This window comes from Carassius auratus, chromosome 35, assembly GCF_003368295.1.
Source record: "Carassius auratus strain Wakin chromosome 35, ASM336829v1, whole genome shotgun sequence".
Classification (NCBI taxonomy): Eukaryota; Metazoa; Chordata; class Actinopteri; order Cypriniformes; family Cyprinidae; genus Carassius; species Carassius auratus.
Genome location: NC_039277.1, coordinates 19010638 through 19034652, shown reverse-complemented (window position 1 = coordinate 19034652; position 24015 = coordinate 19010638). Strand labels below are relative to the sequence as shown.

Genomic DNA, 24015 nt, shown 5'->3' with positions numbered 1-24015 from the left:
ATAGGTAAGCAGTAGACGCTCGAGGAAGGTTGCCGAGCAACGAGAAGCTACGAAATTAATATTAATTAGATAAGGGTAATCTCAGGTAATGTTAATTATTAATATTAGCCATTAGCTTGCGGCCAAACTCAATAACCATTTAAATCAGAGATTGTATTTTATTATATATATATTATATAAAAAATATTTATATAATTCTAAAAAATACATTTATCAAAAAAAAAAAAAAAAAAAAAAAAATTCTAAAAATCTTTTTCTCAAATTACATGGCATAAGGAGGCAATTATTCGGATAAAGATTCAGACACACACAGTCACATTAACTTTTTTTAATCTTATAAGGATAGACTCACATAATAATTATAAAAATTACTTAATGAATTAAGTAACAGGTTTTAAAATGTGTTTATACTTAAATGAAAACAAAACGAACTATCTACATGTTAAAAAAGGAGAAAAAAAACGGATTCGGTCCAATAAAAGCCATTTACCTCAACGTGAAAGAACATGAAATTTGAACTATACATGTATCTGCAACAATCATCAAATTGCACTGCATTTGCGTTGATCTTTTCTTTTTTTTTATACAAAGTAATTAAAGAGCAACAGCATCTTAAAGGGACCATACATTCAATTCTCTCCACGCAGTTTAAAGTGTGCGTTTGCTCTAATTCTGCATCTATATGATTGAATTAGATATGACATATTCAATACATGCACACATTATCCCGCTTTACATAAAGATCTGTACGTGATTTCGTCGCCTAAGGCCTGTTTCGTCATTAAATATGGCACTCTTCATAGAAACATAGTAAGTTTGTCCTGTAACAGAACAATGGTACTGTGTCAAAAGTATATGATCCCTCAAATGCTGTTTTTAACACTGGTTTCTTGCCTTGGATTGGCACGCCACACAACACCAGTGCGTTTGTTCTTACAGAGCATAGCAGAAAAGAAAATACTTAGTTCAACTTTAGTTTTTACTTAGAAATGGATTCAAAAACCAGAACAGAAATGTCACAATTTGCAACACAATAAACAATCTTTCATTTAGGGAACGAATAGCTGAAATAAAAAGACAGGTACACATGCATCACACTAACGTACGATAACAAATCTACTCGGATCATGCAAAAAGAACGGTCTAGTTTTCGTAGTTTTTTTTAATTTCCCATGTCGACCTGACATCAAAACACAGTACAATACTACAGTAGGTACATGTAGAAGGCCAATCCCAGGAGCATGTCTTTCTAAAGAGATCCGATTGCATACTGACACGTCTGCTGTCCATTCGATAAAACACGACTCAAGCGATGCCTCGCAAAAGTCAACAAGCTCTCGACTGGAAAGGAGAAGTAGATCATCGGTCCCGGGACGAAGCTTGACCTCTGCGTTTGGGACGCTGGTTTATTTAGAAGCAGAGCAGGACGCCTGCATTAATGTTTCAAGGGCAAGACATGGAGAATCACAGACATCTTCAAACTTCTGAAAAGCATCTGGAAATATCCAGGTCACACTTCACCCCGAAATCATGAGAAGAAACTAAATGTATATAATTTGCATGAAGACAATATGGAATATATGCAGTCTTTATGTTTTCATTCATATATATGGAAATTGTCAGGAAAAATGTATAAAAAAAAAAAAAAGGATAATTTGCATATTACATTTTTAATAACAATTAACATGTATGGAAATGTCAGATGGGCTAAAAAAATATGTATTATATATTTCATATATATTAAAAGAGACATAATATATGTTTTATATTTATACATATACCTATTTTTTTTTTTTTACATTTCCTGATATATTAGTGAAATCCAAAACATATACAATTAATTAAAAAAATGCCAAAATGGCTAAATATTGTATGGTAATTGTGATTTAAAAGTCAAAAATTTAAATACACACACACTCTCTCTCTCTCTCACACACACACACGTTTGTTTTTTTGTGTAATGGTTTTTATACTGTAGAAACTGTATATTCTATGGCCCTTCACCAACCCTACACCTAACCCTAACCCTCACAGGAAACTTTGTGCATTTTTACTTTCTCAAAAAAACTCATTCTGTATGATTTATAAGTGTTTTGAAAAATGGGGACATGGTTATGTCCTCATAAGTCACCCTCCCCTTGTAATACCTGTGTCATACCCATGTCATTATACAGAGTTGTGTCCTGATATGTCACAAAAACAAGAGCACACATACACACACGCGCACACACACACTCTCTCTCTCTCTCACACACACACACTCTCTCGCTCACTCACACACTCTTGCTCACTCTTACATTATCTCTCTCCCTCACTCTCGCACACACACTCTCACTCACACTCTCTCGCTCACTCACACATTATCTCTCTCCCTCACTCTCGCACACACACACTCTCTCATTTACACTCTCTCGGTCACTCACACACTCTTGCTCACTCTCACATTATCTCTCTCTCTCACTCTCGCACACACACACACACTCTCTCACTCACACTCTCTCGCTCACTCACACTCTTGCTCACTCTCACATTATCTCTCTCCCTCACTCTCGCACACACACACACACACACTCTCTCTCACTCACACACTCTTGCTCACTCTCACATTATCTCTCTCCCTCACTTTCGCACACACACACACACTCTCTCTCTCGCTCACTCGCACACTGTCGCTCACTTATTCACTATCTCGCTCACTCTGTCACACACACACACACACACTCTCTCACACACACACAATCTCTCGCTCACTCTCACTCTCTCGCACACTCTTGCACAAACACACACTCTCTCACATACTCACTCACAGACTCACTCTCAGACTCTCTCTCACACAAACACACTCACACACACACTCTCTCACACGCACACACTATCTTCACACAGACACACACACATAAATAAATAAATAACTTATGTATGACAATTACCACATAATATTATACTTTTTTCCCATTTATTAATCAGTTAACATATTTAAACCCCATTTTCTCATCACTGCCATGCACCCCCCCCCCCAAAAAAAAGTTGAAAGGATTAATAAATCATAGAAAGATTTAAATGAATGCATTTTTACAATATTACATGATGCATTACACAAATGTATTACAGTTAAGGTGTTTTAGTATTAGGTAATGAGAATGCTTGAATGTCATGAAAATAATAGATTCTTTTTTTGTGTGCAAAATATAACATCTAATATTTTTGACGTGATTTTGGAGTGAAATCTGACCTGTGCATTTCTTCATGTCACTCTTCTAGTGTTGTGCATCGAATGCAGTCGACAGCGGCTTGAGAACAAGAGAAACTCTTTATGTAAGTGTGAAAAACAGGAGCGCTGTAACTCGAAGCAGCACAAATGCTGAAATAATGCAAAACACATGGAGCTGAGAGGGCTTCTTGAGACACCGTAACATTCCTCGGAGGGGGCCTTCATGTCATTTAGTCTAATGGGAACACTCAAACCTTCAGACGAAACACACACGTAAAAAAACATACAGAAGTCAATATCCAGGCACAGACGTTTATGCTCGCAGAGCGTCAGAGAAATCTCTCCGAGGCTGATCAAAGAAAAACAACGCTAATGTCACGGGGTGCAAAGAAATTCCTGAATACTTTCTTCATTATTGCATCAGCATTTTCTAACCAGTACAGGATTAAACACTTTGTGCAATTAGTTTTATGTAACATCTCTAAATACTTTGGGGGAATTGGGTAACCGTATGATTTTTAGTGCTTAAAGAGTCAAAATCATGTGCTAAGACACAATAAACCCATTAATCTACACCATAACAACAATAACCCAAGAGGAAATGTTCACACTATGCAACATGATACAATACGTAGGCATTTTGTAGATGTTATGAAGCCCATTAAGTAAAATGGAGTGAAATGAACGTTATATCAACATTAGGCAAACGTTAAATCAACGTTCCAAACATGAAATGCAAAAATGTTTTTTGAAATTCATTGAAAACAAACAGGTCTCTAAATTTAGTGCTTAAGATTAAAAAATCTGCATTAGCGTTTACTTGTGGTGATGAGATTCACGCAACAAATGCCTACATTTGATTGACAGTGGAGCTTCTGTGCGCAAATTCTGGCGAGGACCAGAAGACGGAGGGATAAAACATGAAACATCTGGCAACCGACTCAAAGACATCAAAAACAGAATGATGTCTTATTTACAGACATTTTCTCCCGCCCTCCACCTCCTGGCACTTTACGAGGTTTAGGACGTCCCGAACGCTCCCCATCCTTCACGGACCGACGTGTTTCTCAGGTTTGAAAGATAAACGGCCCGCGCGTTTCGTTTCCACCGTTTCCCGAAACATCGGCGCACAAAGCTAGCTTGAATCTCAACCCATGACGGGATTGTAACAGTCCAACAGATGAACACTTAAACGTTCCACAACAGCCAAACTGGATTTTCCCGACGAACGTCTTCGTAACAACCAACAGGAATGGGAAATTCTCGAGACGAACCTCTGAAATATGAAGCTACGTGTGTATGTCGGGGGACGGATGTTCGTTCATCCTACAGCGATAAGAGACACCCGACTATCCACTAATCCACCGAAATATCCAGCGTTCCATTTCCAAATGATGTTACGAGAAATGTTTTGAGAGAACTTTTGGCAAAAAAAAAAAAACGTTTGTGTGGATCACATGGTTAGGTGAAACTCCTCCCCCTCTCCTCGTCCCGTGTCGCCGCCTTACGATGTTTTCACCAGGTCATAGACGTAAATGTGAAAGTCGTCATCAAACTTGATGAAGTAGACGGAGGGCTTGGCTTCCACCTGATGGATAACCATCCCAGTTCGTTTAGAGCCGTCCTCTTTGGCGTATTCCACCTGCTTCCCCACGAGGCTGTCCACCACTTCTCCAGGCTCACGCTCCGCTGGGGGCGAGTCGTCTGAAACACAAACAAACCATTATAATAGCACATGACTCTTTGAATGAGAAAAACGACTCGAATACGATGCATCACCCCCCCCCCCCACCAAAAAAACTCAAAAAAAAAAAAAACGCAAAAAAAAAAACGCACAAATTAATGTACAAATATAATCGCATTTTCTATTTAGAAAAAAAAATACTAATCGACAGCTTTTGGTAGTTTCAGTTTTTATATAGTTTTTGTGAATATAATGGGAGTTATTGACCATAATTCTAACTGTATTTTCTTTGCAATTCTGAAAAAAGTTCAATATTAAAAATCACAAGTTATAAATATAAACTTGTTAAATTTTTTATTAATAATTAAATTAATTATTTTAATTATTATATTAGAAAGTACACTATTTTATTTAAATATTACTATAAATCATCACACACACACACACATATACATATATTTTTGTAATTAATTAGTAATTAATTATTGTACAGTATTACTACAATTTTTTTATTTTTTTTTCATTGGTCAGTGAGATGTTTTTGAATGTCTTTCCTGCTCACCAAAGCGACATTTATTTGATCAAAAATAAAAACAGTAAAATTGTTAAATATTATTGCAATTAAAAATAGCAGTTTTCTATGTGAATATCTGTTAAGATGTAATTTATTTCTGTGATGCGCAGCTGTATTTTCAGCATCATTACTCAGTCTTCACTGTCACATGAACAGCATTTATTTGAAATAGAAATTTTTTGTGACATTATAAATGTCTCTACTGTCACTTTTGATTAATATAATGCATCCTTGCTGTAAAAAATTAAAAAAATTGCATAAAAACAATGAAAACCCATATTGGTCTAGAGGTTTGAAGTGGTGAAATGTAAAGAGCAGTGAGCATCAGAACACACGAGCACTGAAGACACTCACTGGAGTCTGGCATGATCCTCAGATCTCCGTCTTTATAGTCATCCAGCAGCTGATACATGTAGAGCACCGGGTCCTTCTCATACGTGATGTAGAACCAGGTGTTCATGATGGGCGCCCGGGCCAGAACCATTCCCCTCCACTCGTTCTTAGTGCCATCCTCCGTCTCGAACATGTGCTCCACGGCTTTCCCGATCATGGTGTCGGCCAGGTGAGCGTCGCTGATGCGCGTCGAGGCTGAAAAACACACAGGTGTGAGTGGAAACATCCTCCATGGCAGCAAATCTGGGACCAATAATAGTTAAGGAGCTAATTTTTAATCTTTTTGAGATGGACCTTCTAGAATTTACTGCCAGATTCCTGAAGATAAATCTTTAAAACAGTGGTACAAGAGGATGTGCTTCTAGTGCTTCAAGAGTCATAAATGTTTTTGGCACTTCAGCATGTTATTATTATTAAGCAAGGGTCATTTTTTAGGAATCTTCACCTAACCTTAGTCTCTGAGAACCTGACACGGTGCACTTTTTTAAAAATTGTAGTTTTGGTAAATTGGAGGCTAAATGTTTCTTGACAGTTTCAGACCCAATTCTTTTTCATTTCATGTGTCTTTTCTTTTCAAGCCGTTATTTTTGACCCAATGAGCATTTTCACTCTCCAATGGTCATGCCATAACTTAGCAAATTCTAGTATTGAATCCATTTATTAATTAAATTTCTTTTTTGGCTCATTTCAGCTGTAAAAGAAAACCTGCTTAACTCTTTCCCCGCCAGCATTTTGTAAAAACACTGCCAGCGATTTTTATGATTTTCACTAAAATTTGATGGCCTCCAGTATATTTTGTTGTATGAATATTTGAATATGCAATACACCAAAAAGTAAATAAAGATCAGATCCTCTACTTTTAAACAAAAATATCAGTTTTATTCTAGCTTGAAGCATTCTTTTTTTTATCAACACTTATATCATCAAAAAGGTGAGAAAATCAATTTTTTTATTTTTTTTTTACAAAAACTACATCTGGATAATTATATTCAGTAAGATTATCAAAGCATAAATCCAGTAAACCGCTTGCACAGACACATACCACTTCCTAGATCATCACGTAACATAATGAAGTTTTTAGCTGATGATCGCATTATTGATCATATGCATATGTTTACATAAGAGTTTTTTCATCCTGTTCATGTGTGTTTTTTGTTCTGGAGGTTTTGTGCTCGTTCATAAGATGTATAATAGCGCCCCCCAGTGTATAACAGTGAAAACACAAAAAGCCGCAAAAGCTTGTGAGCTTCTGCACACCTGAGCATTAGCCGTTTTTAACTTCCATCCTTCGTAGACAATTATATATCACTTATAAATGATTCAAGAAACAATTGAATCATTTCTGTCACTAATATCTTAGCCCAGTTGAAATGGTTTGCACTCTTCTTTCAGTGAAATGAAGTGAGCGAGTACCGAGTCTGTCTGGCAGGACCTCGAGTCCTTGCACGCGCTCGTCTTTATGCAGCTCCAGGCCGTAGACACAGTCGAAGCCGTCGTATTTGATCAGGTAGAGCGAGGGGTTGACGGGCACCTGGTCTAAAACTGTGCCTTTCCACTGCGACGCCGCGCCGCTGCCCTCCTTCCAGATGTGCTGGATTCGACAGCCCACGATGTTCCTCCGCGGCTGAGCCACTGCTTTAGTGGGGCCTACGCTGCTTTTGTGTTTCCTGTCAGATGATCACAGATCAGCATTAACATCGCTCTGAAAGGAGAGCATTTACATTTTCTGGACGATGAATTCTGAATCAGGATCAAGGTGAAGTGTGTCTTTTCAACAACATCAAAAACTCTTGATGCTTAAGACTCAGATTGAGAGAAAGTGTTTAACATTTAAATAAAGAAATGCACACTTAAGCTTTAATCCTTAATTCGTTTTATGCTTCACCTAATCTGTAACATTATAAAAAAATTATATTTATAATGATTATTCATTTAATATATGATGTGTTTATCATGATTGAACGTTTCAAAAAAATATTAAATGTAGTATATATAATAATTAAATACATATTTACAGATTCAGCCATATGCAAGAAAATTTAAAAATGCTTAATGTTTAATAATTATTTATTTTTACAATTTATATGAACTAAACATTTAAAGAATATATTATAATTTAATAATATAATTTATATTCAAGTGTTCAATCCTAATACACAATTAAATACAAAAATATACTTCATCTAATATTTAACTATGATGATATATTACATTAAGAAATGTTATTTTGATCAATAAGAACTAAACTTTTTTTTTAAACGTAAATATAATGTAATAATCCATATTTATACATTCAGCCTTAAAACACAAGAAAACAAAAAAAATGCTTTACCTACTTCACTTTGAAAATTATTATTAAATACATATGATCAAAATTAGCTAAACTTTCAAAATATTAATATAATAAAATTGTATTTATCATATTCATCAAATACACTTCACCTGATCTTTAACTCTGATAATAAAACACTTTTTATGAACAGTATGAACTAAACATTTACATTTTTTTAATATAAAATATTGTATTTAATCACATTCATCAAATATACTTCACCTGATATTTAACGCTGATAAAAAAAAACACTTTTTATGAACAGTATGAACTAAACATTTACATTTTTTTATATAAAATATTTATAGAATTAAATTTGTATATTCTGCCTCAAATCAATGTAAATATTATGTAATCAATTAAAAATGATGCTTCGCATAATAATTAACTCTGATAATGATATTAAATACATAAATATGTATTGCAATCAAACTAAACATAATAATAATTATAATGTAATAATATCCACACATTAACCCCTAAAATACAAGCCAAAAAATGTTTGCAAAATATTTAACTCCAAAAATTATTAAATGCTTAAAATGTTGTATTGATGATCATTATTAATATAATTCACACATTCAGCACTACATAATAATTATTATTATTTATAAATGCTATAAACATGATATAATGTAACATAAAACAATAATTAATATTTTTCAATTCAGCAAAAAAACACAAGCAAGTACAAACTTACTTATGAGAGTTCTTTTTCTTCATCATATTTGCAGAGACACCAGCATGCCCTTCAATCACACAGACAGCACACACGGTTATTATTAAAGACACTGTGATCCTCAGAAGGCTGGTCAGAAATCAAACAGCCGCTCTGACCTGCATCAGCTCTGGATCTCTGGGCCGCGTTCTTCCCGAATGGGGTCTTCATTCATCTGTGTGTGTGGGAGCAGCCCGGCTGCCGCACTAGGGTCAAAATATCCTCTACTCTTTCTGCTGAATGAAAGAGTTTCGGGGGAGAGGGGACTCAACCTAAAGGAGGCAGTCAAAATAAAACAAAAAACGCTGGCATGTAAGGAGCTCGCCTGATGCCCGTCTGACGCTGTGGAATGACTGGGGCTCAGGAGAGAGTCGGGGGGACGGGTCGGCCTCTCAGGGCCCGCGCCAATGAGTACTGATCCAGACCTCCTTCAGAAGGGCTCCAGCAACCTAAAAAATTCAACAACATCGGTTTAGGATCTTGAGTGCAAACAGATTATAAACAAATAATAAGTTAAATGCTTGTTTAATTCATAACTGCATGTTTCTTAGTAAAATTTAAATATAACACTATCATAATATAGCACTTGTATATTAAAACTCTTTTTTGGTTTTGATTGCTTCTATTGTCCTCATTTGTAAGTCGCTTTGGATAACAAACACAGATGCTGCAGACATTCATTTAACTGACGCTTTTATCGAAAGCGACTTACAATTGCTATATATGTCAGAGGTCGCACGCCTCTGGAGCAACTAGGGGTTAAGTGACTTGCTCAGGGACACATTGGTGTTTGACAGTGGATTCGAACCCGGGTCTCTCGCACCAAAGGCATGCGTCTTATCCACTGCGCCAACACCACCCCAAATTACAAATTAGATCATATAATTCTGAATTTTTAATTAAAAACAGAATGATTTGAATTCAGTTTTGTGAAACTATACATAAAAAATATTAGCATGAAACAGAAACAGTAGACGATCTGAACGAGACGCAGATTCACTCTCTGCCAGCAGGTGGAGCTTAAAGCGTTTCCTTGGTTACCGCCGTAAACAAAGCACTTGTGAACACCGCAGCAGGTGGAGCTTAAAACGTTTCCTTGGTTACCGCTGTAAACAAAGTAGCACTGCACTTATGAACTTTAATATGCATTTTACAGATGCAAGACGAAAAGAAAAAATACCATTTAAACTTTTCTAAAGACACACATTCATATAAACTCCTAACCCTAATTGAGTCGCGATTTGTTTAGCACCTCAACAGATTTGAATCATCACTTATTTTTATCTATTTTCAACTGGATGAAATCATGAAAATACTAAGCTGAAAACTAAAAAAAATATATTAAAAAAATGGAAAATGGGGTCAAATGTGATTATGTTGACATTAAAAGGATAGTTTACCCAAAAGTTTTAATTGCGTCAACATTTACTCTCCATCAAATTGTTCCAAACCTCTATGAATTTCCGGCATCCATTGACTTCTACAGTATTTTTTCCATACTATGGGAGTCATTGGGGACCAGCAACCGTTTGGTTACAAACATTCTTATTCAAAATATCTTTATGGCAAACGAACATACATTGGGATAAATTAAAGGTGAGCAAATGACAACAATTTTCATTTTTAGGTGACCTGTCTCTTTAAGGCAAGACACAACAAGCAAAAACCTTTTAATACACTGGTCATTCTTTCAATAAAAACATCCAAAAACTAATTTTATGTTTGTAGATATAGATAAAAAATAAATATTTTTAAAGGATGTTTTCTAAAAATGAGTTTTTTTCTTCACCTCAGCAGCACTTAGACCAAAATTTATTCATATCTATTTTCTGAAGGTTTTTATAGATTTGTCCATTCATATATCATTCACTTTGACTTATTTAATATTTTATTCCTAAATTGTATTTGTATCTGACTGTCGGCAGTATTTTCTGATTTATGGAGTGACTGAACTCTAATATGTCAACAAAAAAACAACAAATTTGCTTTGTGTAATGTTCAGATTCACTGAGATTCATTCAAATAGATAATGCCTTGTTTGCATATGAAAGCGTGTAATAAATTTTTTTAATGAAATTCCTTATGCAAGTAATTTTTATTTTTCCTTTTTTATTAACATGTGGCGTCTTGCTTAAAATGTTTACAAAACAGTTTAATTATGCATTCAATAAGACTGAATAACCTTCATGTTAATGAGCCACAAGAGTACAATTACATGCGGTTTTCCAAACAAACAAACGTCATGATGAATGTTGGTAAAAAACAAAACAAAAAACATTTTAGTTCCCACTGTTTCTCAATGCAAGTCAATGGAAGCTGAAACGGTTTGGATGCCAACATTCTTCAAAATATCTTCTTTTATATTCCACAGAACAAAGAGCAGAGCAAGTCATTCAGGTTTGGAACAAGATGGAGGTGAGTAAACAATGACAGAATCTTCTTTTTTGAATGAACTCTTCCTTTAAGTGAAATATATTTCAGAAGATAACTCAAAGAAGTTGAATCCTAATATGTAAAAAACATGGTAAACAGACTCAAATGTGATTAATGACATGACATTTCAACCCTGTTGTGAAGGTATATGCTTTGCAAATCGGCATACATTAAAAGACGCACATCACCGATTCCCATCTGACGTCCCAAAACTCAAAACCCCAAAGAAAAGCAGAGCAGATGAGCAATGACATGAGTCTAGCATTATTCAGGAAGCCAAGCAGACGCTGTTATACAACACAACAGGAGTACGCTACAAGCGCAGGGAGCTCTGGGCTTCCTTACATCACGTCAGCCGGCCAGACGACGACAAACTCATTTATTCTGCCACACTGTCCAACTGAATCAAAACCATAACATGTTTTATAAAACAGGCCACTGCACATGAACATGACCTAGTGCAATCTAACAGCAATGTCTTTTTAAAATGCGCAAAACGCATTAAAATACACCATGCATTTATTGCTATTCTCCAACACCGCTGGATTCAAATAATAATAAGAACATGGCTTCCATTTTCAATTTTAACGAAAATAACAAACGAGACAGGAACATTAACTCAAGGTCAATCCTCTTTTTTTTATGGCATCCTTCCACATTACTTTTCGATAAAGATGGTGAGATGATGCCAAAGTTTGAGTCACTTGACCCAAGTATTTGTCCTCAATATATGTAAAATATCCCTCATGCACTTTTCAAATTAACTCTCATTTCAGTCTCCGCTGGTCTTTTTCATAATATTAAACAACATCAAAAGACACATTTCACTCCAACAATAGAAGAATTCTAGAATTTTGCATAAAATAAATTAAGATTAAACTGCTTCCAAATGTATGCACACAAGTATATTTTTGTGTTATTATTTTTAATGGTGGTTCTTGCTCTGAATGACAGTATTTTTGCTGAATTACACTGATTTACTGCAATGCAACATCAATTAAATGCAACACAAATACCATTGCAATGCACAAATACGCTATATTCTTTGTTTTCTCATTAAAATCTAGAAGAGAAATTGTTTAACTGCCATGAAAACCATGTCAAATCACACACACACACACTCACTCACAAAAAAGCAAGCATTACTTCTTATTTTCTGGGATGAAATTAGACCCAGGTCTGGCCTAGACTTTCCACTGGCTTATATACTGTTCTATATTTTATTTACATACACCTACACTCATGATAACGGCTCGCCAACGCAGTCAAAATCATAGCAATAACTGAACTCAATGGCGTTGCTTTAAACCTGCGCATGGATGATGGAGCAATTCTGTATATGCATTTACAAGCGTATGAGAATCTAATATATATCGGCTGTAGAAGCAAAAGTACTGAGCTGTATCAAATGTTGGCCAGTGGCTGCTGTAATGACAACATCTGACAATGCTGAATGCAATTAAAGCCAGGGAATTTACAGCTCAATGATGCAGAAAAATGGTGTTCGTATCAAGTGAAACCAAGGATACAAAAGGAAAACGGAAAATTTATTTTGAGCAATATGTTTATGTAAATTGACTAGGCAAGACAAAATTATATATGCATGCACAAACATCACAGATATTATCACGTTTCAGTTTGTTTGTAGTGGTTGGTCCACAAAAAGAGTGCAATTCAGAAGCTAAAGGCAGACTTAAATGAAACCCACCGCAGAGGCTGTTTCTCTGCTGTAATCTCTTCTTTGCAAGCCTAATTGATCAATTAATCCTCCAGAGGTGCCTTACAAAACTCTTCAGCAGACTGTCATGAAATACAAATGAACCGCCCACTTCCAAACAAACCCCAGAATGATTCATGTCCTTGTTCCTCATGGAAATTCAGCAGACTTTCTCAATGCAACCTGATCACCGAGCATCAGATGAGACTAATGAATTCAAGACCTGGCCAGATCCTTCAACAATGCAGTGAGATCAACTGGCCAGACTGGGTTTCAGGGATGCCATTAACAATCAAGATGACAAGAAGCACTGCAAGTTGTCTAGTTATAGTGAAAACGACTAAATATACACTCATGAACAGCTTGCATGTCTACAAAAGCATCCTTTTGGGGAAAAAAGAAGGGCATTACAGAGAGATACCAGCTACATAGATGACTAAAGAAAGCATTGCATTGCAGAACACCAGTGTTTAGCCGTTTAGCAATCAAAACAAGACAGAAAAGAGCAATAAGCGCGCGATCTGTGAACACGAAATTGCAATTTGTCATTAGAAACATTCAAATCGGTCTGGCTAACTGATTCAATCTCACAGGGTCTGTTCATTAAAGGCTACATATCCACCACCAGCGCAACCGGGTGTTTTTGTGAATGCTACGACTGCATACAAATCATCCAAGAGGGTCGAAAAAGGCATGAAAGAGAGTTAAATGTGACTAAACGCAACGCAATAGCTCGTAGCTCGACGGTTTCAGCCGCCATTTTGGCTCAAGCTCTTATTTACAATCCCGCAGCAGAAACAAAGGAAGCACAAGAAACACATTTTCAACAGAAACGTCTGGATCAAGCGTCGCCCCGAAACCCCCTTCACTCCCTCCACTGCAGCTCTGAGCTCAATCATGTCGCATTTCGCTTTTTTATTCAAGTGCAATACATACATGTGGTATTTGTGGCATGGATGCTCGCTTACCCCGGGTTTATTTTAGAAATTCACGCATATTGCGGCATAAAAAAAATATTTCCACTCCAGCTCTGCCTCACTGTGTGTTCAATGAGCAGCGTTTGATGAGCGCAGGCGGCCCCGAATGCGGCCGAGCTCTTGCCCTCCCCTCCTCCGCTGCCAAATAGTGCTCCGCTGCCGGACAGCGCTGGCTCTGCGCGCGAATCTTTCCTGCCAAATAGTGCGCCGCCGACCGTTTCCCTTCGGCTTTCTTCGGAAGGTTTCGGCGCGGCTGGGGGAGAATGTATGCGCATGCGCAAGCACTGCGACATGAGTTGGTAGACATGACTGTCCCCCTCAAAAACCCAGTGAAAATAAACAATAAAGTCTGTAATTCGATGGGCTAGAATTAGTTTAATTCACTAATAGCATGCGCAGTCTGTTTTATATATCATGAACGGCTGTGTATTTTTTTTTTTTTTTTACTAGAACACTTAAATATGATGACAACTCACTGTTGCGCTATTCTTCAATATTATTTATCAAGGTGTTTATTACAATTCGATTTTTTTTCTTAATTAAGATTAACATTCGTTGATAAAACATTTTTTTTGTAAACTTTTGTAAGAGATCTTAAAAAAATAAAAGAATATGAAGACGACCTCGACAGATAAATTATTATATAATAAATATATTATACAAACCTTATAGTTTTATTATTTTTATACATTTATACGTACATAAATACATATTATAGGTAAATTATATATTTATTTTATATTTGTGTTTTATATTTATAGATGTTTAACTCTGTAAGTTCAGATAAAGTATATTTCTAGAATAATTAAAAACAAATAAAATAAATATAAAATTAAAGTTATATTTGTTTACGACTGATTGTAAAGTTTGCGCTTTACATATATTTATTTTTATATTTTATATATATTTACATATATATATAAATGATCAAATGTAATTGTACAAAGTTGAATGTTATTATGTTATAAATCCTGTACTAACATTATTTTTTCATAACTGATATCAGGTCAAGGTTAATGTTAGAGACCCGAGGGCCTCAAGTTTCTCTCAACTGATATAAAACACAAGCTTGTGGAGTAACATGAAAATAAACGACATGGGTCTTGGTGGTAAACCTTGGTTTACTTCATGTTTCAGAAAAATCTTTTCACATGCGTCACAAATCATCCTGTGCTCTACAGGTATCACTGGTGATGAGGTAATCTAATTCACACACACACACACACACACACACACACACACACACACACACACACACACACACACTCTGAAATAACCAAAGCATCATCAGACAGATATTTCTCAGTAAGGGAGTGGCATCAATGATGACGCCGTCTCTCTGCGGTTGCCATGGAGACAGTGTCTTCACATGCCTTTGAACTGCTGCATTATGGACAGGAGCTGCTCGCTGCGTTTCTGGATGTTGCACTGCTCCTCTTTCAGCTTCTCCTGCTCCTGGAGCACCTCCTCCTGGAAGATCCACATCCAATCAATGAATAAAGACCCGCATGTTGAAATGACGAACAGCCATCACTCACTCCACGCATGAAATGAGACGTTTGCCAGAGTTCAGTGTGAAGAGCTCATGTAGAAAGGCTTTTTTTAGATTATTAACATGTCAGATGTTTTTCTAAAATATAAAAAAATAAAAAAATATATATTAATATTTGTATAAAAAAAATTATATATACATATATTGTATACAAAAAATTTACAATGTTTCATACAATTTTCATGTATTATGAAAAAAACATTATTAAAAATATATAATTTAATTAAATATATACTATAAATACAAAAATAAATTGCCTACACTTTCTATCTGATGTGGTCATCTGAATAATACAATGAAATGAAAATCAAAACAAATAAAATTAAATATGAGATGAAAATTAACTGAAACATAATAAGGTGAATTAAAAGCTGAAGTATTAAAATAACTACAATTGAAATAAAAAAACTAAAAATAGAAAAATAAAATCTCAAACTATTAATATATTTTATAATTGTATGCAAATGAAACATTGACATGCATTACAGTGTTGTAAAAATAGAAAAAAAACACATATATTTCATATATATATATATATATATATATATATATATATATATATATATATATATATATATATATATATATATATATATATAAATTTAAATTTATGCATTTAGCAGACGCCTTTATCCAAAGCGACTTACATTGCATTCAGGCTAACAATTTTCTACAATATACACATATTAAATGTTTTTTTCTATTTTTACAACATGTGAAAAAATAGACTGTAATGCATGTCAATGTTTCATTATTTGAATATATATATGTAAACATACACACGACATTTATATATATATATATATATATATATATATATATATATATATATATATATATATATATATATATATATACATACATATATAAATTCATGTCAAAAACAATTTTGTATATGTGATTTTATTTAAAAGGAAAATTTTAATTAAAAAAATTAAATAAAAAAGAATTCAGTCACTAATACCTTACAGACAGTGAATGCAACAATCAGACTAACTAAACTGCTCAAAACAAGCTGGTGTCTCCATCGAACAGTGGTTTGTCTGAAGTGAATGTTTGCGGTTATTTTCAGGTCACACACCCTCAGTTTCCACAGCTCCTTCCTCTCCCTGTCGTTCTCGTCCGCTCGCGCACGCAGCCAGGCCTCGTTCTGACTCCGGTGTCTCTCCAGCATATCCTCAAGCTCCTGTCCGGTCACAACCGCAAGCTTCCTTCAGTCATCGTGAAGAACAAGAGCAAACACATCCAAGAAAATCACTGGAATGGGACGATTTGAGCAGCGGCACCTGTTTCTGTCTCAGCAGATGCTGGTTTTGAGCCTCGCGCTCTTTCTGTAGAGCCTCCGCGTCCCGTGCAAGTGCTTCCTTTTCTCTGTTTCAGATGAGAGCTCATTCAGTTTTGGTTTATAAGATGTTTGTTTAGACAATTAATGTGAAATATTCAATAAGGCATGACCTCTACCGGTCTAGTTTTTGGAATTCCTCATCTAACATGGCGAAAGCTTTGTGGATCATGTTCATGGCCTCGTCACGAACGGCGCTGAAATCTCTATGAACGCTCACCTGGAGAGAAAGCCACATGATGCATTCGTTACAAAATCATACATTTCCTTGCATATAAAGATTCATTTTTACGGCTGAAATCTCCACTGTTCAAAGTTTAGGGTCGGTAAGATAAAAAAACTCTCTTCTGCTCACCAACGGTGCATTTATTTGATAAAAAATACAGTAAAATTCTGAAATATTATTATGATTTAAAATAACTTTCTTCTTTGTGAATATCTGTTAAGATGTAATTTATTTCTGTGATGCACGGATGAATTTTCTGCATCATTCCTCCAGTCTTCAGTGTCACATGATCTTCAGAAATCAGAATAATATGATGATTTACTGCTCATCATCAATCTTTGAAAACAGTTGTGCAACTTCATGTTTTTGTGGAAACCGTGACACATTTAGTTGTTTCGGGATTATTTAATGAATTGAAGTTTCATCTGTTTGCAGTAGAAATCTTTTGTAACTGTCTCCATGCGATCAATGTAAAGTGTGACGTCCATCACCTGAATGTTTTCACTTCTGTAGCTCTTCACGGTCACTGGAGACTGACTCAGCTCGTATTTCACGTTGGGAATCTTTGTCGGGGCGAAGCTGATCAAGTGGAAATGATTTGAATAACAGAACGTTACTTTCATGTGAAACTGGTAATGAAAGCCGTGTTTTAGTCAGACACACACACACACACACACACACACACACACCTGTTACTGGCCCCCTGCAGTCCAAACTCTGACAAGATCTCCTTCATCACTGCAGACAATCATGGATCAGACTCAGAAGAGTTGAACACAGATGACTGTATTTACAGGAGCTTTATTTACCTGGCTGTCTCTCTGAGGGGTTTATTAATTTCATTATTTTCAAGTCATTAAAATCTTGTTCCTCATTTTTGCCTCCAAACACATAAAGCTGCAACCAAGCAGAAAAACACTCAGTTAAAGCAAAAAGTTAGATTTGAGATACTGAACACAGGTTGGACGCGTCTTTTTATTGTTAAAGTAATGCTTTTAAAAAATAGTTTTGGTAATTATCATAAATGAAATAAAAGCTGAAATAAAATAAAATAATAATAATAAAAAAAAAAAAAAAAAATATATATATATATATATATATATATATATATATATATATATATAATTCGAAATGTTGCCTTATCTAAACCCAAAATAAAATAAGTTAAATTACTAAAACTGACGAAAAAAGTTAACGTTGTAATACATCACGTGATGTTCTAGTTCGCATATAATGTTACGCATTTATAGTGCGTTCTGTCACTGGAAATGTATAATGATCACATTTTTAAAGATATGGGACAGAAAATCTATAGATCTATAATTTATGTAGTTTCTTATAGTTACTATCACACAAATAAAGAGTTATGTCTTTCTCCAAAAGTCATCATAATTACAAATGTGATATCGATTTTATACAACAGCTCAATAAACAAGAAGTTAATATCAAAATCAAATCTTACGTTTTAGACAACATATGACCTGTTTTTGCTCTATTTCTAAGAACAAAAATCTTTCCAAACACAGCCACCGTTTTGCGTCTCTGAATAACATGATAGAGTTTCGCGCCTGAATGAATCAACCGTTTAAATGACTCGGTTCAACCGCGATGACTCGCTTATTAACAGTGACTCACTGCCACCTACTGGCCATTTTAACTTCACATTTAAGGTTCCTTTTATAATTTCAAACATCAGTTTTCGATGTTTTGTTTAAAATATCAAAACATTGTTTATTCATTTGTAAATGCAGGTAAAAATTTAGAATCGAATTTAGAATCAGGATTCATTAGTAAAGGGATGAAAAATATTAACACAGATGTTAGTCAAGAAATACATTTGTGACAAAAACTCTTATATTTAAATTTCTTTGATTATATATTCCAGCTCTGCTCATTCTGGACATTCATCAGTTTCACGAGGTGCATCATGGGATACTTTATGAAACCTCCCTTCAATCTCTTCTCCATTTAAAAAAAAATATATAATGCAAATTCAGTCATTTAAGTGCATTTTTGTGATGATTAGAAACAGCTGATTGTCTAAACTTTTGAATTATGTAAAAGTGCATATATGTTTGACACATACATGACTGTGGACGATGAAAGCTGTGTGTCTGTGACGTCTGGAGGGAGGGATGCCGACATACAGTGGTACTTTCCATTTCATCTTTCCTGGTGAAACAGGAAGAGTTTAAGAGAGTTAGTGTCTGTTCATTCTCTTCTGTGAGAAAACAGTTCACTCTCAGTGTCGCTTCTCATCTTACCGATGCTTAATTTGTGAATTTCATTTGTTGATGATACCACTCCGTCTGGATTAGTGATGGTTCCTCCGAATAAGTAAATATCCTGAATCAAAACATTTGTTCAAGCATCATTATTACCTTTGGGTCATATTTGAAGTTTATTCTAAAATGCTAATTAATTAAACCTCAGTTTGAGATTTTTTTTTCTAAATTTATTCAGATTTATTTTAGAATTGCGTTTTTTTTTTAACGTTTTGTCTCTTCTGCTTATCAACACTGAATTTACTGAGCAAAAAAAAAACTTTGTGAATTATTATTAGAATTTTAAAATAAGTGTTGATTTATTTATTTTGTTTATTTAAAGATGTTATTTATTCCTGTGTGCTGGGTGATATGACCAGTTTTTTATTTCATGGTAATGATATATAGTTTTATATAGTTTATAATGTTTTTTTTGCTTTTAATAGGGTCTTTATGATTTCACGTTTTTTGATACCATAGAAATTTAATAATTATTCACCAGTGTCAATATCACAAAAAAATGATACCAGTCTAAAAAAAAGCTCACTAAAGACAAGTAAACTGTCAGCGATTACATATGAATAAGAAACTAATTAAAAACAATAGACCAAAAAAAAAAACTACAGTAGAAAAATAAATATATATATATATATATATATATATATATTTTTTTTTTTTTTTTTGCTTGATTAACATGAATAACAGACAGCAGGAATATTAGACTGCTGTCACTTTAAGAGCTAACCGGATACAATATACTGTCACACATTCGTTTTGCTTACACTTAAGACCTAAATTACTGTGTTTATGAGGATACTTGCAAACACTGGCATTTTGACACATACAAGTTGGTTGTTTTTAATTGTTGGCCTAAAAAAAAGTGTCAAAAATAACACCGTTCAATACTCCTACACTCTATGCGCACTGTCTTCACATGTGTGTGTCTCTCTGTCTCTGTCGCATATACAGAAATAAGTTCTCTTTCACTGCTGATTGCATTACAAAAGCTTAAAATCACTTGTTTTAAACCACAATGCTTTAAAATGCACGGAAATTAGATGTTTTCGTGACCACAGCAACATCATGTGACCGTGTGTAACCACGATAAAAACGTCAGTCTGAAATGTTCAAAATTTTGTTTTTTCCTCGCTTATTCTCGCTAGGGCTGCATTTATTTGATCAAAAATTCTGTAAAAATTGTGAAATATTATTACATTTTATATTTCCTGTTTTCTATGTCAATATCTATTCAAATGTAATTTATTCCAGTGATGCGCAGCTGTATTTTCAGCATCATTCCTCCAGCCTTCAGTGTCACATGATCTTCAGAAATCATTCTAATGTGCTGATTGGCTGCTCAGGAAACATTTCTGATTATCATCAATGTTAGAAACAGTTAATATGTTGATGCATTTTATTTATCAGGATTCTTCGATGAATAGAAAGTTCAAAAGAACAGCATTTAAGTGACTTTTGTAACATTTTGTGTCACTTTTGATTCATTTAATGCATCCTTGTAGAATAAAAATATTAATTTCTTTCCAAAAGAAAAGAAAGAAGAACTAGTAAACTAAACCAGTTTTACCTTGTCATGGTGTGATGTAAAGGTTTGACCGGCACAAACAACAGGAGCCTCTCCTTTTACCTTACACTGTTCCCACACCAGAGTCTCTTCGGGGAAAAAACACATTCACTAGTTCATTACAGTCAGCCGTTCAATCTTTACTATGTAAGATTACCTGTATTCAGTGCACACATGTCTTTGGCTTGAGACCCGTCCTCTGAACATCCACCAAACAGAAATATCTGCTCCCCGACCACAGCTAATGAATGACCGTATCTACAGAAGAGAAGCAGAAGAAGACGGTCAGACGCTGGAAGAGGAAAAGCACCAAATAAACACTTTGAGCAGACGGCCGACAATTACAGCTTTATTTCCAACAGTCATAAAGGTGCAATATATGCTCTTTTATATGCTTTTCTACACACAGGTAAATCTAGAGTCTGATCAGTGTTTACCTCGCTGAAGGCAGAGCTCCTGTAGTTTTAATAGGCATCCAGTTCAATGACACTGAAAGATGTAAAGCAGCAACATAATCGAAGTTACTGTTAACAAAATATTCAATCCAGTGAATAACCACTTACATTTGGATCTGATTTTGGATGCTGCTTTTATAGTTTTTGTATAGCTGCATTTAATGACAGAATTAGCTTTTTTTTTTTTTTTTTTGCATGAACTATTTATTTTGAAAACGATTTAACCCTGTAAAGCCTGACATGAAATCATAGTTCGAATTGTATTTATTTATTTATTTTTTAACAGTAAGAGATTTTTTGAAACCTTTAAACAACATCTAAAATAATAAGTCACATAAATGTTATCTTTTGATTATCATAGTTGATCTATCAGGCTTTTATGGCTCATAAAGTATAATGCATTGAGCAAAAAACAGCTCAATTGTATTCAGAGGCATATGCAATGTTTCTTAGATGCTGATGTTTATACGGCCAGAAAGAGATGAAATTCTAATGCTTGTAATGTAAATAAATGAGATCCTTATGGCAGTATAACAGATAATGTTATAAACTGAATATGAGTCTGTGCTCTATATAACTTTGAGTGGATAAACTCTAAACTATCAATCAGTCGACAGAAGCTTGGAAAGACTAGTCTTAGAAAGGACTAGTCTAATAATGCAGTCCCCACAGTACTGACCGGTGTTGAACATCATGAGGTCATCTGTAGAGACGCTGTCCAGAATCCCTCCGAACACATAGATGTTGTCTCCCAGAGCCGCTGCGCTGTGTCTCAGAGTCCGCAGACACACTCCTGCAGTCTGCAGCTTCTCCCACATCAACGTCACTGACGCACAGATCAATCCACACGCGTCTCAACGCAAGCTGTTCATCTGAATCTAGAAATCACATGCATTCACATAATAAAAGTCTCACCGATGTCAAAGCAGTAGACGCCTGGGAGACACTATCCAGCTTCAGGGTGTGAGGAACCTCCAAACAAGTAGAGTTTTCCTTTAACGACACTAGAAGAAAACGAAAATGTGGTGATTTTTTATATCATTTTATATAATTTTTTTTAAAGGAAATACTTTTATTGATCAAGGATGCATTCAATTGATCAAAAGTGACAGCAAAGACATGTATAATGTTACAAAAGACTTCTGTTTCAAATAAATGTTGTTCTTTTGAACTTTCTTTTCATTAAATTATTCCTGAATAATTAAATGTATTGCAGTTAATCACAAAAACATTAAGCAGCAAAATCTTTTCAAAATAAATAGTGATCAAAATGTTTCTTGAGCAGCAAATCAGCATATTAAAAAAAAGTTTACTGTATTTATTTTATTAAATAAATTCATTATAAAATATAAACGCTATTAAATAAATGAACAAAACTCATTTATTTGTTTTTATATTTTAATTTTTGTAATAAATAATATATTTGTTTTTTAATGCAATATTTAGTTTGGCTTTCTTTTTTTGCTTCATTTTAATATAGTAGTAAATGTTAGTAAATAGTAAATGTAATAGTAAACAATTTCAGTTTAAATTTACAATTTCACAGTTAAAAAACTTTACACTCATAATTAAATAAATAAATAAATACATTTAGAAATGTTTAAATAAAATATATACTTTAAAATATAATAAATAAATTAGAAAATATATATATATTACAATGATTTCTGAAGGATCGTGTGATACCGAAGACTGATGCTGAAATCACAGAAATGCTTTGAAATGCTTTTGATCACAAATGCTTTTGATGCTTTGATCACAGAAATAAATTACAATTTAAAAGAAAACATGCAATTGAAATTGTAATAATATTTAACAATTTCTTCTGCATTTTTAATCAAATAAATGTTATTTGTTCTTCAAAAACCTCACAAATCTTAGTGACCCCATATTTTAAACAGTGGAGTTTTAGCTTTAAATATTAATACATGTTCTCTCTAATTACCATAAAGTGTGTCCCTCTCTCGCTGTGGGAACGTCACCTTTCTGAGGCATCAGCTCCCATGTAACTCGATCAGGTGAAACTAAAACAGAAAGAAAAAATACAATTGAAAAGTTGCACTGATGTTCTATCATGAAATCAATAAAGCATTCACTTATGTGTTAACAGCAAAATATATCACCAAAGGTACCTGTAATCATGTAAAAGTCATTCAGATATATCGGAGGATGGTCCTAAGTATAAAAAATAAACAGTTGCATAAGACACTTTGTTTAAATCAGTAATCTTTATGAACACAAAGAGCAGTTTTCAGCGGTTTATTGGATTCACACACCTCTGTGATCGCTCTGGATGCTCCTCCAAACAAGAAAGCGATATTTCCTGCTACAGTCATCGCATGGCCATATCTGTAAATGATCAGTATATGCTTATGGCATTACATAAACATCTGCATGCAGAATGAACTCACCTTGGGCTTGGTGGGACTCCTGCGATGTCCTTGTCAACCCAATGTCCACTCGCTAAAGCCATGTTAGTGTAGTTATTGTCTAGTAATTGATTTCTTTAATCTATGACCTGAGATAATCAGCAGTAATGGATCATGTGCTGAATG

At 34.5% G+C, this 24015-nt stretch overlaps 2 protein-coding genes across 4 annotated transcripts; both read right to left on the bottom strand.

Annotated features, from left to right (window-relative positions):
• Positions 1–2836: 2836 nt before the first annotated feature.
• On the bottom strand, positions 2837–14196 carry LOC113054760 (spindlin-Z). Its single transcript, XM_026220539.1, has 6 exons — positions 14031–14196; positions 9032–9361; positions 8895–8943; positions 7276–7529; positions 5824–6057; positions 2837–4915 (listed from the first exon to the last, which is right to left on the bottom strand). The coding sequence occupies exons 2-6, from the start codon at positions 9081–9083 to the stop codon at positions 4716–4718; spliced, it is 789 nt and encodes a 262-aa protein (XP_026076324.1). The 5' UTR covers positions 9084–9361; positions 14031–14196; the 3' UTR covers positions 2837–4715.
• A 948-nt stretch (positions 14197–15144) lies between these two features.
• LOC113054882 (rho GTPase-activating protein gacHH-like) lies at positions 15145–23486 on the bottom strand. Of its 3 annotated transcripts, none has more exons than XM_026220664.1 (15): positions 23406–23486; positions 22376–22464; positions 22140–22286; positions 21443–21494; positions 21163–21263; positions 21009–21094; positions 19424–19505; positions 19246–19331; positions 17969–18056; positions 17849–17897; positions 17651–17738; positions 17053–17153; positions 16878–16962; positions 16673–16777; positions 15145–15669 (listed from the first exon to the last, which is right to left on the bottom strand). In XM_026220664.1, the coding sequence occupies exons 3-15, from the start codon at positions 22276–22278 to the stop codon at positions 15658–15660; spliced, it is 1074 nt and encodes a 357-aa protein (XP_026076449.1). In that variant the 5' UTR covers positions 22279–22286; positions 22376–22464; positions 23406–23486; the 3' UTR covers positions 15145–15657. The 3 variants fall into 3 exon arrangements, with proteins under 3 accessions (XP_026076449.1, XP_026076447.1, XP_026076448.1); XM_026220662.1 differs by having other exon boundaries at positions 15145–15509; XM_026220663.1 differs by lacking the exons at positions 22376–22464; positions 23406–23486 and having other exon boundaries at positions 15145–15509; positions 22140–22288.
• Between the last annotated feature and the right edge of the window lie 529 nt (positions 23487–24015).

Bases quoted from the DNA above. Each gene is read 5' to 3' on its own strand.
- LOC113054760 (XM_026220539.1), bottom strand. From the start codon at position 9,083: ATGAAGACCCCATTCGGGAAGAACGCGGCCCAGAGATCCAGAGCTGAT. The intron at 8,944-9,031 runs GTCAGAGCGGCT...GTGTGATTGAAG, and splicing joins GAGATCCAGAGCTGATGCAG to GGCATGCTGGTGTCTCTGCA. The intron at 7,530-8,894 runs GTAAGTTTGTAC...ATCATCTGACAG, and splicing joins AAGAAAAAGAACTCTCATAA to GAAACACAAAAGCAGCGTAG.
- LOC113054882 (XM_026220662.1), bottom strand. From the start codon at position 22,278: ATGTGGGAGAAGCTGCAGACTGCAGGAGTGTGTCTGCGGACTCTGAGA. The intron at 17,154-17,650 runs GTGATGGACGTC...CTTTCTCTCCAG, and splicing joins ACAGAAGTGAAAACATTCAG to GTGAGCGTTCATAGAGATTT. The intron at 16,778-16,877 runs GTGCCGCTGCTC...GTGACCGGACAG, and splicing joins ATCTGCTGAGACAGAAACAG to GAGCTTGAGGATATGCTGGA.